The sequence below is a fragment of the Trichechus manatus genome, unplaced genomic scaffold (assembly GCF_000243295.1).
Source record: "Trichechus manatus latirostris isolate Lorelei unplaced genomic scaffold, TriManLat1.0 scaffold00157, whole genome shotgun sequence".
Classification (NCBI taxonomy): Eukaryota; Metazoa; Chordata; class Mammalia; order Sirenia; family Trichechidae; genus Trichechus; species Trichechus manatus.
Window position 1 is genome coordinate 5,563,555 of NW_004444093.1, and position 16,437 is coordinate 5,579,991.

At 48.0% G+C, this 16,437-nt stretch overlaps 2 protein-coding genes across 2 annotated transcripts in view; one reads left to right on the forward strand and one right to left on the reverse strand.

Annotated features, from left to right (window-relative positions):
• The window catches only part of SNAP29 (synaptosome associated protein 29), a 36,379-nt gene extending 24,416 nt beyond the window's left edge, over positions 1–11,963 (reverse strand). Inside the window, exon 1 of the mRNA XM_004386189.2 lies at positions 11,573–11,963. Within this exon, the coding sequence (XP_004386246.1) occupies positions 11,573–11,794 (222 nt within the window). The 5' untranslated portion in view covers positions 11,795–11,963. The remainder of the gene's footprint in view (positions 1–11,572) is intronic.
• Positions 11,964–12,183: 220 nt separating this feature from the next.
• Positions 12,184–16,437, forward strand: part of PI4KA (phosphatidylinositol 4-kinase alpha) — a 158,134-nt gene continuing 153,880 nt past the window's right edge. The window contains exon 1 of the mRNA XM_004386190.3: positions 12,184–12,420. Coding sequence (XP_004386247.1) covers positions 12,259–12,420 — 162 coding nt within the window. The 5' untranslated portion in view covers positions 12,184–12,258. The remainder of the gene's footprint in view (positions 12,421–16,437) is intronic.

A 16,437-nucleotide genomic window follows, 5' to 3' on the forward strand; every position in this document is an offset into this window, starting at 1 on the left:
TTTCACTAGAATTTGAGTTCTGCACCCCACCTTTCTCCTGCTCCATCAGGGACTCTCCGTTGTGTTCCCTGTCAGGGTGGTCATTGGTGGTAGCCGGGCACCATCGAGTTCTTCTGGTCTCAGGCTGATGAAATATCTGGTTTCTGTGGGCCTTTCATCTCTTGGGCTAATACTTTCCTTGTGTCTTTGGTGTTCTTCATTCTCCTTTATTCCAGGTGATTGCGACCAATTGATGCATCTTAGATGGCCACTTGCTAGCTTTTAAGACCCCAGATGCCACTCACCAAAGCAGGATGCAGAACATTTTCTTAATAAACTTTGTTATGACCCTGGACGTATCTTCAAACTCTATTCCATAGACTAGGTTCTGGTGTCCTTTCTGGACCCTGTTAGTGTCGACTCCAAACCCATCCAAAGTTTCAGCTTTAAAACTCTGGTCTCAGTGCTGAAACTAGCAACAGGGCTGACCTGCGACAGGGCCTTCGCACATGTTAATTTTGTTGCCTATAATGCTCCTTGTCTAGATACGTGTATGGCTCATTCCCTCTTTTCATTTAGGTCTATGCTCTAAGGCCACTTCCTTAGAGAAGCCTTCCCCGAATACCTTCCCAAAAGCAGAGCTCCACTTTCCAACCTAACCCTCCATTCCTTACCCTGCTTTAGTTCTCTCTACAGGGCACAAGCTCCATGAGACTGGACTCTGCTTTGCTCACGGCTGTGTCTCCAGTGCAGACGTGCGTGCTGCAGATGTGCTGAATGGACGCATGAGTGATGCTCCATAAGTGATATGGTTCCCTTAGCGGCTGGTTTTGGCTGCAGATGGGAACACACTGCAACAGTGATGCTAACGCCTACCTTTGTTTGTGACACACTTGCTTCTGTCTCTATTTCAGGATTTATCTACAACCATTCCTGCCGTGTCCCATCTCTATATCCACCCTTCTGGATAGAAGACTCTCAAGCTTTTTGATATACTGCATGAAGCAGCTTTTGCCTGCAGCTGCCTGCCTCTGGATTTTCTGTCCCCCACTCTCCCTGTGGCTCAGCAGTTATTTTAACTACACAAATAATGTTTAGAGATGTTCTATACCTAAAAACTTCATGATAAATGGAGGAAAGATTGAAGTTGTCAAGGATTTCAGTTTACTTGGATCCATAATCAACACCTATGGAAGCAGCAGTCAAGAAATCAAAAGATGCACTACCTTGGGCAAATCTGCTGCAAAAGATATCTTTAAAGTGTTAAAAAGCAAAGATGTCACTTTGAAGACTAAGGTGTGCCTGACCCAAGCCATGGTGTTTTCAATCGCCTCATATGCACATGAAGGCTGGACGATGAATAAGGAAGACTGAAGAAGAATTGACGCTTTGAACTGTGGTGTTAGCGAAGGATATTGAATATACCATGAACTGCCAAAAGAACGAACAAATCTGTCTTGGAAGCAGTACAACCGGAACACTCCTTAGAAGCAAAGATGGCAAGACTACATCTCACATACTTTGGACATGTTATCAGGAGGGATCAGTCCCTGGAGAAGGACATCATGCTTGGTAAAGTAGATGGTCAGCAAAAAAGAGGAAGACCCTCAATGAGATGGACTGACACAATGGCTGCAACAATGGGCTCAAGCATAACGATTGTGAAGATGACGCAGGACTGGGCAGTGTTTCATTCTGTTGTACACAGGGTCACTGTGAATTGGAACTGACTTGATGGCACCTGACAACAACAACATACCTAAAAACAAAGGCGTAAAGCATTTTCAAACAAATACCCTAGAAATCTGAAGGACAAAAATGAAACTGTATACAACCGTTAGACCCCTTTTCAGATATAAAGGTGTAGGTGGAAGGCATTCCAGGGACATGGTGGGCATTTAGGAACCCAAAAAGTAACCTGAACTCTTAAGTTGAGGAGGTGGAATATGTAAGTATAATGTATTCAGGTAAAAAACTAAAACGTTTGTTCAATTTCCTATTAAATTCTGTTTGGCTCTTGTTGGAAATAAATCCAGAGCTGCCGATCTTTATTTATGAACACTTATGTTTTTCCCCAGCTCCTGACACATGGCTGAAGAAACTGTCAGGTTTTTTTTTTAAAAAAAGAAAAATGTTATGGGACTGTGTTCTTCACAATATAGCAAACAAATATTTGCAAGGGCTAATTTTCAGGAGGAAAAAAAAGAGCTGCTAATTCATTCGTAGTTTCTGCTTCTTCCAATACCTCATGTTTACCATCTCCATGTCCATACAGGTGTAAATTTTTCTGAAACAAGGTAGGGCTTTACATAAGGATTAAAACAATTTTTTCCAGTTTTCACGTGTTTTTTTGAGGTGATGTATTTCTAACAGTCCAGTCCCAGTTTATTTCCTGTTGCAGAGACAGAAGAATCTGAAGTTGGGAGATGCTTCCAGCAGAAAGGGGTGGGGATGGGGGCAGGAGTGGAGGACAGGGGTGGTTGTGGTATCCGAGGTGCTGCCGAGCCACACTGTGGCTCCTAGGGGTGTTGCCCAGCCCCCCACGTGACCTACTACTTTACAGCAGTGCTCTCCCTTCCACCCTCAGCCTCTCCACCTCGGGTCTGAGAGTTGCAGTAGTAAGAAGGCGCTGACAAGACTGTCCCAAATTTACAGTGAGGTCTTACTCTCTTCTGTTCATGAGTGACACATTGTCTCAAATGATTCAAGAGTCCACATGACTGTGCTGACTTGGAAAGCAAACCCAACGTCTGGTTTGGATGACGGAAATCCAGGGACATACACAAGGCAGGGAGGCTTGTCCTGCAGTTAAGGCTGACGGCCAGCAGATGTGAGTGCTGCTCTGGTCTCTGGATGTTTCTGTTTGCTGGTGGGTGCACACCTGCTGGCGCCTGGAAGCTGGTGTTGGCCTGCGGAGATCTGCAGGTTGGGAGGCTAGCAGAGGGGGAGGAGTAGCTGCTAATTTTTTCTCTGGAAGGCAGAGGAAGTGACTGGACTCGCTGTACTTGTGACTTAATTTCAACGGGCAAGGAAGAAGGCCTCGGCAAAGAACGGATCAGGAGGACTATGAAAAAAAAGCAACGACTGTGTGGGAGAGCTTGGATGGCCAATCGGACCTGGACTCCTGCCAGTGCTCTGGTCCCAAGCTGTTCCCACCCCCAGATGGGGGCCACTGGAGGGCTGGGGCCTCCAAGGCCATCATTCTTCTCCGTCAGCGACTGTGCCAACAGGAGGTCGCTGAGACCATGGGGCTGTGAAGGCAATGAGCTCCTGTGAGGGCCCTCAGTTCTAAGGACATGCACACAAAGTACTCAGCTAAGGCGTGAGCATTACAGGTGATTCTCTCTCTCTTTCGAGCCCCCCAAAAGTTTTCTAAGTTAAACTGGGAAAAGCAGATATCAGGGAAAGGAGCTCATGCTGGGGGTACAATGCCGAGGGACCACTTGGAGAGAGGAAATTTCCCAATTCTTCTTTGGCTTGTGGCTTTTTGTTCATCGGAAGGGTTCCTGGCAGAATAAGGGGAAGCAGATGAGGAGGCAGATAAAGACCATGGGAGGGCACACAGTATTCCGAGGGAGGCAGCCTCTGGCCATGGACTCTAGCCAGGGCCACTGCGAGCTCGAAGGGGCTGGCACTCCTGCTGGTGACTGCGCTCTGAAAACACATGATGCATAAGCAGAGGTGGTATGAGGTGTCTGACCACAGATACTAGTGAGCGCTCACTCTTCACCAGACACTGTTCCAGGTGCTGGGGCTCAGGAGTGAACTAAATCGCCAATAATCTCTGCCCTCAGGGACTTACAGTCTAGCAGAGGGTGAGATGAGAGAGCATCAGTCTGATCCTGCATTTGTTGACAACACTGTGGTACTTACTTGAGCATAGGGTCTCGTGCGGGAGACAGAAAGGAAACACGCACACGCACGCACACACACACACATGCACACACACACCCCACTCCACTGGAGTGAGCCCCTGGCCCCACATGGAGACACTGCCTAGTTAAAGGGTAGTCAGGGAGGCTCCCTGGTGGGGCAAAGTTGAATGGAGAGCTTGAAAGCTTAGAAGTCTGGGAGTCAAACAGGAGTGGGGAGGTGGTGCGGAACATTCCTGGCGGAGGAAGCAGCGCAAGGCCTGGGGCAGCGCAGGGCAGAGGAACTGAGAAAGGAAGTGGAGCTGTGCTCAGTTGAGTGTAGAGAGGAGCAGGCAGGGACACCGGGCAGGACTCCAGCAGGGTGCATTGAGGGGAGCCTTCAAAGGGCAGCAGTGGCCACCAGCCCCCAACCCCAAATCACAGCAAATGCATCTCAGACGGGCCTTGTGCTCTTCCTTGACAGAGCTGGCCCTGAGTTCCTGAGGAAAGGCACCAGTACTAAGTTTCTTAAACTGAGCTAATAGTTAAAGTCAGGTACCAACTGATAATAAATGAGGTATTGGTGATTCAGTGGTAGAATTCTCGCCTTCCATGTGGGAGACCTGGGTTCAATTCCTGGCCAATGCACCTCATGCACAGCCACCACCCGTCCGTCAGTGGAGGCTTGTGTGTTGCTACGATGCTGAACAGGTTTCAGAGTGGAGCTTCCAGACTAACACAGACTAGGAAGAAAGTCCTGATGATATACTTCTGAAAATCAGCCAATGAAAACCCTATGGATCACACTGGTACAATGTGCAACTGATCATGGGGATGGTGCAGGACTGGGCAGCATTTCGTTCCATTGGGTATGAGGTCGCCATGAGTCAGGGGCAGGCCTGATGGCAGCTAACAACAACTGATTAATTAATAGATGGAGGTCAATCTGGAGTCAATGAGTTGAATCTAAAATTTGACATCTATCTTGGTTACAACACTCCCTTCCAAAAAAGCATACACATGCACAGGTGCTGGCAGAACACACAAGTATGCACATTAAACGAACCCAGACTCCATCTGGCCAAGTCTGCCAGTAGCATGGAGTTGGTTCAGAAACAGAAACTGGATCTTACACTGCACAAAAAGCCCTGGTGAGCAAGGGCAGGGACACTGGTGCTCCTCACTGTGTGCTGCGGAGACCTGCAGCCGGGCACTATGCACAGGAAAGGATGAACGTGTTGGTCTGGGCTGTCCATGCCCTACACATTCCAAAGAGAGGACTGGCCCTCGACCAGCTCCTGCAAGGAGACCTCTGAGCCCTTGGAATGTTCTGTCTGACCAGAGTGCCCTTGTTTACCTGAGGTCTTGGGCCCTCAGCCAGAGTCTATGCCAACAATGTGATTTTGCAGGGGGCGCTCGGGCCATGCAGTATCAGCTCGACCTCTGCAGGGGAAGGAGACTAAGGTCAGCCCCACAGGCAGTCAACCATGTCTATGTGACCAATCCCTAATAAAAACCCTGGATGCCAGTACTCCAGTAAGCTTCCCTGGCTGGCAATGCTTTGTGTGTTGTCCCACATCACTGCTGGGAGAAGTAAGCGCTGTCTGCTGTGAGAGGACCACTGGACGCTCACCCTGGGCTCTGTCCTGTGTACCTTTTTTTACTGTAATAAACCGTAACCATGAGTATAACGCCTTCGCTGAGCTCTGAGAGTTCTTCCAGTAAATTATTGGAGCTGAAGGCGGTCTTGGGGGACCATGGAACAGCATCTCCCACTCTCAGAACAATCACTTCAGAGGCGGAAGGCTGGGACGCACACAGCCGCCTCAGCTTTCCATAGCATGTTACCTGGCCAGCAAAGCAAGGTCCCAAGGACAGCGAGGCCATCAGTGTGGAAGTGCTGTGGAAAGAGTGGCAGTTCTAGCCAGACCTCTCGGCTCTGGTGCAGCGGGTCTGATCTACCTGAACGATAACAAGGCACCTTGTTACAGCTGAGGAGCTGGCAAGTTCAATGGTGTAATTCAATCAATGACAGTTTAAGAAAAATTGTGCTCACTTATTATTCCAAATGCAGCCACCACCTGTCAGTGGAGGCCTGTGTGCTGCTGTGATGCTGAACAGGTTTCAGTGAACTTTCCAGACTAAAGTGGACTAGGAAAAAAGGTCTGGTAATCTCCTTCTGAAAATCAGCCAGTGAAAACCCTATGGATCACAATGGTCCAATCCACAATGAATCACAAGGATGGCACAGGACTGGCCCATGTTTCGTTCCACTGGGCATGGCGTCGCCATGAATCGGGGGCTGACTTGACAGCAGCCAATAACAAACAAATAAATCAGTCCGGGAGGAAGTACAGTCAGAGTACTCCTTAGAAGTGAGGACGGCAAGACTCTGGCTCACTTACTTTGGACAGGAGAGATCAATCACTAGTAAAGGATATCCTGTTTGGTAAAGTAGAGGGTCAGCAAAAATGAGGGAAATGCTTCATGAGATGGACTGACACAATAGCAACAACAATAAGCTCAAACATACCAACAATTGTGAGGATGGTGCAGGACTGGGAAGTGTTTCATTGTGCTATATATACATAAGGTTGCCATGAGTTGGAACCGACTCAATGGCAACTAATGACAACATCATTATTCCAAAAAATTGATAACAAAAATAAATCCAGAACAGACCTATTGGTGAAAATGTGGTCCAATGACAATTCCCTACCAGAGCCTCTTATACCCAACAGCAATGATCTGGTCATAGGGAGGGGTTTCATCCACAGTCACACAGCTCAACTCATTCTTCCCACCTCCCCCTCGCCTTTACTTTCAACCCTCTGCTCCCTCACCTTCTTTTTGCCTCTTGATGTCCCTCCCCTTCCTCAGGCCATTTATTACCCAAGGCTACCTGGAGAGCATCTATTACACAAAGGACACTGTGCTGACAAGTGCGGGGGGTGGGGGGTGGGAGGGGTCAGGGGTGGAAGGTTTAGGAAGATGCAGTTTCTCCTATGGAGCTGACATGGAGAAATCCATTGAGAAATTACTGGATCTAGCAGCTGCCTCCCCTCTCCAACAGCTTTTGCTTCAGGACAGGGTTGGGCTAAGTAAGAACTCTGGTCCCATCAGAACCACCAGAGGCTACCTTGGAGGGACAGCTCAGGTCGGTGTGCCACCTTGGAGTGGGGGATAGTTCTGCTCAAAGACCAGCTTCCTAGAGAATGAAGGCACCATCCTTATGGGGGAATCCTGAGTACAGCAGTCTCCAGGGCCTCTGCTCCCAGGTTAGGAGGGTTACTCCTGGAGGGCAGGGTGGACTCTCACCCACCTCTCTGAACCAAATTCTCAGTGTGGCGATGATTGTCTAGTGGTGGAAAGGTACCAAGACAGTGAGGGGGCCCTGCAGGAGACCACGTACAGCAAGTGCCAGCTGGGGTTTGAATCTTACCAAACACCACTCCCTTGCCACTAATGCTACTGCATCAACCATGTGGGCTCTGGCCTAAAGTGCAGTCCTGGACTGCCCTAAACTGAGATCCTAGGCCCCAGAAATGTCACTGGAGCAATCTTAGCTGTCAGAGGAGAAGGAGAGTCTCCAGGACAGCCAGTCTTCTCCACCAGGGTGGATAAAACATACAGAAATACCAAGTCCAAGTATGACACAAACAGGTTCACCAAAATGGTGCAAACAGCCAAATGGCCATCATTAGGGGACTGGTTACATAAATAAAAGTAATCCATTCAGTGGAATATGACATACCCATTGCCATCCAGCCAGACTCATTGTGACCCCATGTGACAGAGTACAACTGTACTCCATCAGGTTTTCAACGGCTGTAATCTTATGGAAGTAGATTGTAAGGTAAGTCCTTTTTTGCCTGGCATTATGGAGTGGATTTGAACCACCAAACTCTAGTTAGTAAACCAAACCAAACCTGTGCCATCAAATCTATTTCAACTCATGGCGACCCCATGTGTTACAGAGTAAAATTTCTCCATAGGGTTTTCTTGGCTGAATCTTAATGAAAATAGATTGCCAGGCCTTTCTTCTGTGGTACCACTGGGTGGGTTCGAACAGCCAACCTTTAAGTTAGTTTAAGTTAGTAGTCGAGAATAAACCATTTGTGCCACCTAGGGACTTCTTTTCAGTTAGTAGTGAACCGCAAACAGTTTGTACCACCCAGGGAGCCTGGAATATGACATAAAAAAACAACCAAACCTGTTGCCGTTCAGTCAATGCCAACTCACAGTGAACCTACAGGATAGAGTAGAACTGTCCCATAGGGTTTCCAAGGAGCAGCTGGTAGATTCGAACTGCCGATCCTTTGGTTAGCAGTCAAACTCTTAACCACTGCGCCACCAGGGCTCCGGAATATGACATAGCCATTAAAAAAAAAAAAAAAAAAGCAGCTCATTACATATTGTTTTGGAACAACTTCCTATCCTATTAGGCAACATGCAGATGAGAATGTACAAAATGTTCCACTTACGTTATTTAAAAAAAAAAAAAGAAAAAGACTTTAATTATATCTTTATATACAGAACTTCTCCATAAGAATACTGAAAAAACTGACGATAGCTGGTGGCACAGTGGTTAAGAGCTTGGCTGCTAACCAAAAGGTCAGCAGTTCGAATCCACCAGCTGCTCCCTGGAAACTACGGGGCAGTTCTGCTGTCCTATAGGGACACTATGAGTCCAAATTGACTTGACAGCAACAGGTTTGGTTTGGTTTTAGTAGTCAGAGGGTGGCTAAGGAAGAGAGGGTAGACACTTCATACCCTTTTGTACGTTTTGGATTTTGAGTCATGTGACTGGAATGAGTATCTTGTCACAAAAATTAAACTTCAGGAAAATAAATTAAAAAAAGGAAATCACACTCGCCAAAAAGACCGAAGGGACTGCAAAGTTCCCCCATAGTTTGTATTTGTGTTTATGAAGTCAGCTGGTGGGACTAGTCCTGCCCTGGCTGCTTCTCCTCTGTCCCTTGGAGGTCACAACCTGAGTCAGAGCCTTCACGAGGATAAACCTTGCCACGTTTCACAGCAGGAGAAGGGCAGCTCTCCTTCACTAGAGGTGACTTGACTAAGTAATTTTCCTACTTTTGCCAAGCTGGATTGAATTCAGATCATTCTAGCCTAATATGAATCTGGAAAAAAAAAAAAATAAAACCAGTTGCTGTTGACACCAACTTATGGTGACTTCATGTATGCAGAGTGAAATTGTGTTCTATAGGGTTTTCATCAGCTGACTTTTGGAAGTATATCGCCAGGCCTTTCTTCCAATGGGCTTCTGAGTACACACAAACCGCCAACCTTTCCTTAGCTGCCAAGCATGTTAACTGTTTGCACCATCCAGGAACTCTAGACTAGGATGGACTAGAAAGGCCTGATAATCTACTTGTGAAAATCAGCCAATGTAAATCCTATGGATCATAACGGTCCTATCTGCAACCTATCATGAGGATGGTACAGGACCGGGCAGTTTCATTCTGTTGTGCGCGGGGTCACCATGAGTCAGGGGCCAACTCAGCTAACAGTAACAACCCAATATGATTTGTAAACTTCTGATCGTCTACACAAATCTGACATATTTTGGCATGTCTCGTAGAGCTGAGTTTCATAGGCCACCGTCTAGTAAGAAAGCGAACAGGGTATACTTGGTTCCGCGTAGAGCCATTTCCCTGTTACTCAAATTGCGTACTGAGTGGTGAACTCACACCTAACTCTGCCCTGACTCTGAATGAAAGGGATTCAAATACAGTTTGGACAGGGCAGGGTGGGGTGAGGCTGCCTAGCTGGCACAAACGATTAAGCACTAGGCTACTGAGAGGAAGGCTGATGGTTTGAGTACACCTAGAGGTGCCTCAGAAGAAAGGCCTGGCAATCTACTTCCAAAAAATCAGCCACTGAAAACGCTACAGAGCACAGTTATACTTTGACACACAGAGGGTCGCTATGAGTCATAACTGAGTTGACAGCAACTGGTTTGGGTGGGGGATGCTGTCCATTCCTGCTCCCAGAGCCTCAATCATTGAGAACTGAGTCAATCATGGAAAAATTCAACTTGCAGTTGCACTGACTACAGAGCCTGTCACCTGCCCGCCCAGGCCTCACGTGCCTGAGGTGCCACTCTGCTGCCTCTTACAGTCCTCACCGCATAGAGAGCACCTTTGGGTGAGCTTGTCACCATAGTATGTGTCAAACAACTCACATCTATTGTTTTTAGTTCTCCTGGATTATGGGACTACACTCTCCCCTCTGACCACCAAAGGCTCCTAAACTGCCTCCTCTATCCCTTTCTTCTAATACATCCTGCCCAACACTTCTCTACTTGGGAGCCCAGAGGTTCTGTTGCTGGGCCAATGCCTTTATGCATTCTCCTGTCTTCCCTGGGAACATTCTTCCTTCTCACTCTTCTTGCCTAAGCCTCATCCTTAAAGGCTACCATGATGCCCTCCTTCAGACCACTCTGATTTCTCATTTCATTTGTTCTGTTTCCAAAGATACCTCTTCAAACAGTTCTTAGTTGGCTTCCCTGGGCCTGGGACCCTCAATTAAGTGACCCCCTCCACCTAAGACCTCAGGCTCTCCTCCCAAATCTAAGTCAAGGCTTTCCATTTAGACATAAGAATTCGGTAGGTATGAGATGTGAGGACTATAAGCTAGACTTCCTCAATGAGGTTAAAGACAAGAAGGTGGCCCAATGCGATGGAAACACAAAGCGGGGAAGAGAAATAACCCAAGAAAGTAGCAATGGAGAAATGACAGAGATGATGACTATTTGCAAGGTTAATTGATACACTGCAACACTATCCAAGGCCACAAGCGACCAGGTCAGAGTGAACCTTGCCAGAGAAAAGAATTATGGAAGAGGCCAAGGAGGAAAACAACACTTCAGTTTCAAATGTTATACTTCAAAGCTACAAGTGCTTATGATTAATTATTCTTATCTGACATATTAGTAATCTACGAGTACATTTTTTAAAACTTTTTTCTCTGCCAAAACAAAACTGTACCCTGAGTAGGCCGAGGACACGTGTGGTGTGTAGGAAAGAAGAACAGTTCCCATTTAAAGTTCCACTCTCTGGAACCTTCTATGCATAGGAAATAACTGGCAAAGATGAACTGGACCAATAGACCACCCTAACTCACACACTGCCTACCTAGGACATCTCCGTTTGTCTCTGGGGAGTAAAGGCAAACCTAACTCAGGCTATGGCTTATCCGGCAGCTCTCCAGGCAGGTAGGACCTCAACAACCCTACTGGTGATGTGGAGGAGGAGTCTGGAAGGAGGAAGCCCTGATACTTCAGGGCATCACCTGACACCTGCTACCAACACAATCCTCACTCACTCTGGGTCATTCCAGGAGGAATGGCCAAAGCCTTGTCTACGCTTCTGCCCAGAAAATTATGTAAGAAGAAACAGATCCTCCATTTCCCTAAGCCAGCCTCTCCTGTTCAATATTTTCACTTACATGGGCTTTACATACCTTTGAACTTGGTGTAGAAAAAATAGAAAAAGAGACTCAAGTAAACAGACTAATAGCTGAAAAAGACCCCTGGGATTTTTCAAGGACCCCCACATACACAATTACTTACAAAGTTAACAGATTATTACAAATCAAGGCATGAAAGTACAAGAACCTAGTTTAGGCAATTAGAGATTTTCCAAAAGATCCTAAGCAAGGCATTTCTCGACCCTGTTGGGCAATTCCAGCCCGCCGGCCCAACCCCGCCCCAGGCTCACCTCGGAAGAAGCAACCCCGACTCTCTCGGATTCGTACATGAGGGAAAGGGAGCGGCTGGTGCTGGCGGCCGTGGCCTCGGCCCTGCGCAGCACCTCCTGCCGCAGGCTCTGCTGCCGGTCTGCGGGCGCGCTGGGCCCATCGGGGAGGTCGCAGGCGTCCCGGCTGCCCTCGTCCTCCGCGTCGTCGTCGAACGGGTTGTAGTTCTTGGAATAGGCCGACATGGTGCCGGCGCTGGTCTCGGCCTGGGAAGAAGGCGGCGTGCGGCCGAGGCAAGCAATGATCTTTGCGGGCCCGCTGGTACACCGGGAGCCTCGGAAGCGCCCCCAGCTATGCACCCTGCAGCACAGCCGCCGCCGTGGGTCACCCACCGCGGGGCTGCAGTCTTCTCGCCCTCGGCCTCAGTGCCCGCCTCCTTCCGTCAGCCTGGAGCGAGCAGCCCCACCCCCGGAGCCGACCATCACACCCGGTGACTGGGGGGGAGCCACGCCCTGCACACGCGACCGCGGCCTGCCGTGCTGCTTCTCCCCCCCGCACTGCGGTGGAACCGCCCCGAGATCACGCTCCACCCAGTGTCGGCAACAGAGAGGTCACGTGGCGGAGAAGCCGAATGCGGCTGCGCCTGCGCTGCGAGATCCGCGCTCGCGGGTGGAGCGCGGAAGGCTGGCGGGCATCACTGCAGCTCGGGATGATGGCGGCGGCCACGGCCCGGGGAGGCAGCGGCGGCTCCGGCTCTGGCTCCGGCTCCGGCTCTGGTTCCAATGCCGGCGCCTCGCGGGGCTTCTACTTCAACACCGTCCTGTCACTGGCCCGCTCCCTAGCCGTGCAGAGACCCGCATCGTTGGAGAAGGTAAGCTCGGCGGGCTCGGCCGCGGGCTGACAGGAGGAGGGGCCTGGGCGGCCAAGGAGGCAGGCGGGCGGCGGTCTGCAGGAGGCCGAGCGGGGGTCGTGAGCAGCCTGAGACTGCGGGGTGGGAGGCCCAGTGGGGGAGGGCGCTCATGAGGGGAGACAACCGGTTGAGTGAGGAGGCCCCGGGGGAAAGGGGCTGGCCAGGGGCGAGGGTTGTGGGGGAGGAGTCTGCCCGGCGGACGGGAGTTCGAGCCGAGGGCCACCTTGTGACGTCGCCGGGCGGGGGCCAGGATGTGGCGGCAGTGAGTGAGGAGCTGTTGGAAGAGCTGAGGACCAGGAGTCAAAACCTGGGAGTCGGCTCCCGACTTCCCCTGCTTTTTCCTCCGTGACCTTGGGGAGATGCCTTTTCCATAAAATGGGGTTGCTTTCACTTGCTTTGCCCAACTTGCGGGATTGCCGGAAAAGGGCAGATGAAGCTATGTGACAGCGCTTTCTGAACCGCAACCCGGCAGCTCAGTGTTATTCTCTGAGGCAGGTTGGGGACTAGAGAGAGGTGTGTAAGACTGGGTAAAAGATTGGGTGTTTGAAGGAGAAGAGACAGTGGCAGGGAAGAAGAGTGAACTGTCTTGTCATTGGGCAGAGAATTAAGCTCGGAGTTGCTTCAGAGGAGAAAGGAAAACGTGCTCCAGAGGAATCTTGTCTCTTGGGAGGTTGAAAAACACTCAAAGGTGTGACACGGGATGGTGGAAAGAACACAGATTGTAGGGTCAGAACTAGATTTGTTCCCTCCTCTGTCACTGTCTGTGTAGTGTTGGGCAAGTTACTTCAACTCTCTGAGCCTCTGTTTCCTTATTAGTAAGATGAGATTGTTCTTGAGGATTAAATGAGTTTAAGCATAAAGTGCATCACACAGGACAAGGCACAGGGTAGGTAGATGCGCAGTAAATGTCAGCTTTCTTACCCCACCAGTATTTGATGAGACTCATTACAGTGTGTTAGCCCGGAAGGGATGGCATTATTTTTCCACACAGCTTTCTGGCAGACGAAAAGAGGACACTCCCTGACAGTACAAGAAGAGCAATGGTGCCTGGAGACCTGCCTGTTGCAGTTGGGAATGGTTTTGTAGCTCTGGTGATGGGGTGAAGCCAAAAGGCTGTTTTAGGCACTTTGGCAGAGCAAATTAGTCCTTGGCTTTGTAGGTTCTGAAACTTGATTTTATCACTTACCTGCAGGGTGAGCAGGTCCTGGGAGACTGATACCAACCTGACTTTCTAATTAAAGAAGGAGTGCAATAGAATGGAAAGAACATGAGTTTGGGAGATAGAACCACCAGAATTTAAACCCTGTATTACTTCCTGAAAGAAACCCAGTGACGCAGTGGTTAAGTGCTTGGCTCAGTGGGAGAAAGACGTGGCAGTCTGCTTCTGTACAGATTAGTCCTGGAAATCCTATGGGGCAGTTCTACCCTGCCCTATAGGGTTGCTATGAGGCAGAATTGACTGGAAGGCAACGGGTTTGGTTTGTTACTTGCTTAAGGAGCCCTAGCTTAGCTGCTAACCGAAAGGTCAGCTGCTCCACCGGAGAAAAGACCTAGTGATCTGCTTCTGTAAAAATTTCAGCCTAGGAAACCCTGTGGGGCAGTTCTGCTCTGTCGTATAGTGTTGCTATGAGTTGGAATCGACTTGATGGCACACAGCAACAACAATATTATTTGCTTTTTAGTGTGACTTTGGGAAGGTCATCTCCCCACTCTGAGCCTCTGCTTTCTTGTGTAAACAGCAGGGATAGTACTTAATAGGAGTATTGATCAGTGAAATGACACAAAGGCAGGCACTTGGGTACTTAATAAATGGATCCCTGTTAGGAGTCACTGGATGCAAATTGTTAAGTATTTGCCTAATAACTGAAAGGTTGGTGGTTTGAGCCCATCCAGAAGTGCCTTGAAAGAAAGGCATGCTTATTTGCTTTTGAAAGGTTACAGCCATGAAAACCCTGTCAGGCAGTTCTACTTTGCCGCACATGCGGTTGCCATGAGTCGGAATGGTGGATGTCATTTGTTTTCATCGATGTTGTTACCATCAGGTGATAGTGTTGGCTTATTAAATCAGCACATTCTCTTAGAAGAGCTTACTCTCTTGGTTGGTAGAAATCAAAAAGTGTATCAGAAGTTTGCTTGTTGGATTCAGGGAGAAGAGAGAAGAGGGTGCATGAAATTGGATAATTTTAAAGAAGATGGTCCTGCAGCTCTAACAGTGGTGGCATCCTTTCCTACTCAGTTAACTCTGAAAAGTGCGCCTTGAGCACAACTTGCCGCCTTCTTTTAATTTTTTCTGTTTATTGTTGTAGTTTAAGTGAAAGTTTACATCTCAAGTTAGTCTCTCATACAAAAATTTATACATACCTTGTTATGTGACCCTAATTGCTTTCGCTATACTGTGACAGCACACTCCTCCTTTCCACCCGATTCCCCATGTCCATTCAACCAGTTCCTAACCCTCTCTGCCTTCTCATCTTACCTCCAGACAGAAGCTTCCCATTTAGTCTCATGTAACTGCTCGAGCTAAGAAGCAGACTCTTCACAAGTAACATTTTATGTCCCACAGTCCAGTCTAATCTTTGTCTGAAGAGTTGGCCTCGGGAATTATTTTAGTTCTGGGTCAACAGAGAGTCCAGGGGCCAGCCATGGTTTCTGGGATTCCTCCAGTCTCAGTCAGATCATTAAGTCTGGTCTTTTCACTAGAATTTGAGTTCTGCACCCCACCTTTCTCCTGCTCCATCAGGGACTCTCCGTTGTGTTCCCTGTCAGGGTGGTCATTGGTGGTAGCCAAGCACCATCTAGTTCTTCTGGTCTCAGAACTTGCTGCCTTCTTTAGCCTTCTTCACTGATGACAAAAACGTTCTGCAATTGCAGCATTGTTAGCTTTGTATCTTGTGGTAACTGCTTCAATTGTCAAGATTAAAATATAGTTTATACTTAACGCGGTTTTTAGGGTGTCATCTCCCTAATATCCTCTCTTACTTTGGGAGACACTTTGGTTTCATTTGCAACATTTACAAATCACTTCTGTGCAGAGAAGTGTTAGCATAGCAGACTACTGTCCTTAGAAGGGCTTGTTTACAAGGTTGGCTCTTGGCTGGCATCTGGGAACTTGATGCTTGGACTGTTCCTTCCATTCCCTAATTGATAAGGGTGTTTCACTGTGCCTAGACTGTGTACAGACAATGTGATTTATACTGAACATCTGCCTTCTTCTGGGAATCTGGAATTTTGATAGTTGCTAGTCACAGCGTTCCTGTGTGACCAACCCCCAGTAAAAGCCTTGGGTGCTGAGTCTCTAATGAACTTCCCTAGGCAGAAACATTGCACACATGTTACTGCATGTTTTGCTGCTATAGAAAGGCGCATACTTGGTGTATATCTTCGTGGGAGGCAAGAACATAAGGAAGCCTGTTCATGGAGTTTCTACAGATTCCACCTGTATCTTTTTCTCTTGCTGATGTCCTTTCATTGTAATAAATCTTAGCCATGAGTCCAACTATATATGTGTGGGTGGTCTTGGGAACCCTTGAAGCAATTTATTACTTTAGAGACGGCTTCTGTAGATGGCCTATTCTATCAAATATATGTGAATTTCTCTTATTTATCTAGGATCTTGAAACTTCATTATGCAAGGGATCATTGTTACTCTTTTGTCCTGTATAGTATGTCTGCTTGCTACATTTCCCCTACTTCAAAACAATTGACAACTACCCTTTAGCAGCTGTAAGGAGCAGGTTCTTGAGATTCTTAAGAGTAAAGGAATTTCTGAGTATTCACCTGGGATAATAAAGATGGAGACTTAAATAGGGAGATGAGTATTGAAAAGTATCTTTCTTTTTTTATATTATTTTATTTTTTTATTGTACTTCAGGTGAAGGCTTATAGAACGAATAGTTTCTCATGAAACAGTAGTACAGATATCGTTTTGTAACATTGGTTAACAACCCCACAACATGTCAACCCTCTAACTTCTCAACC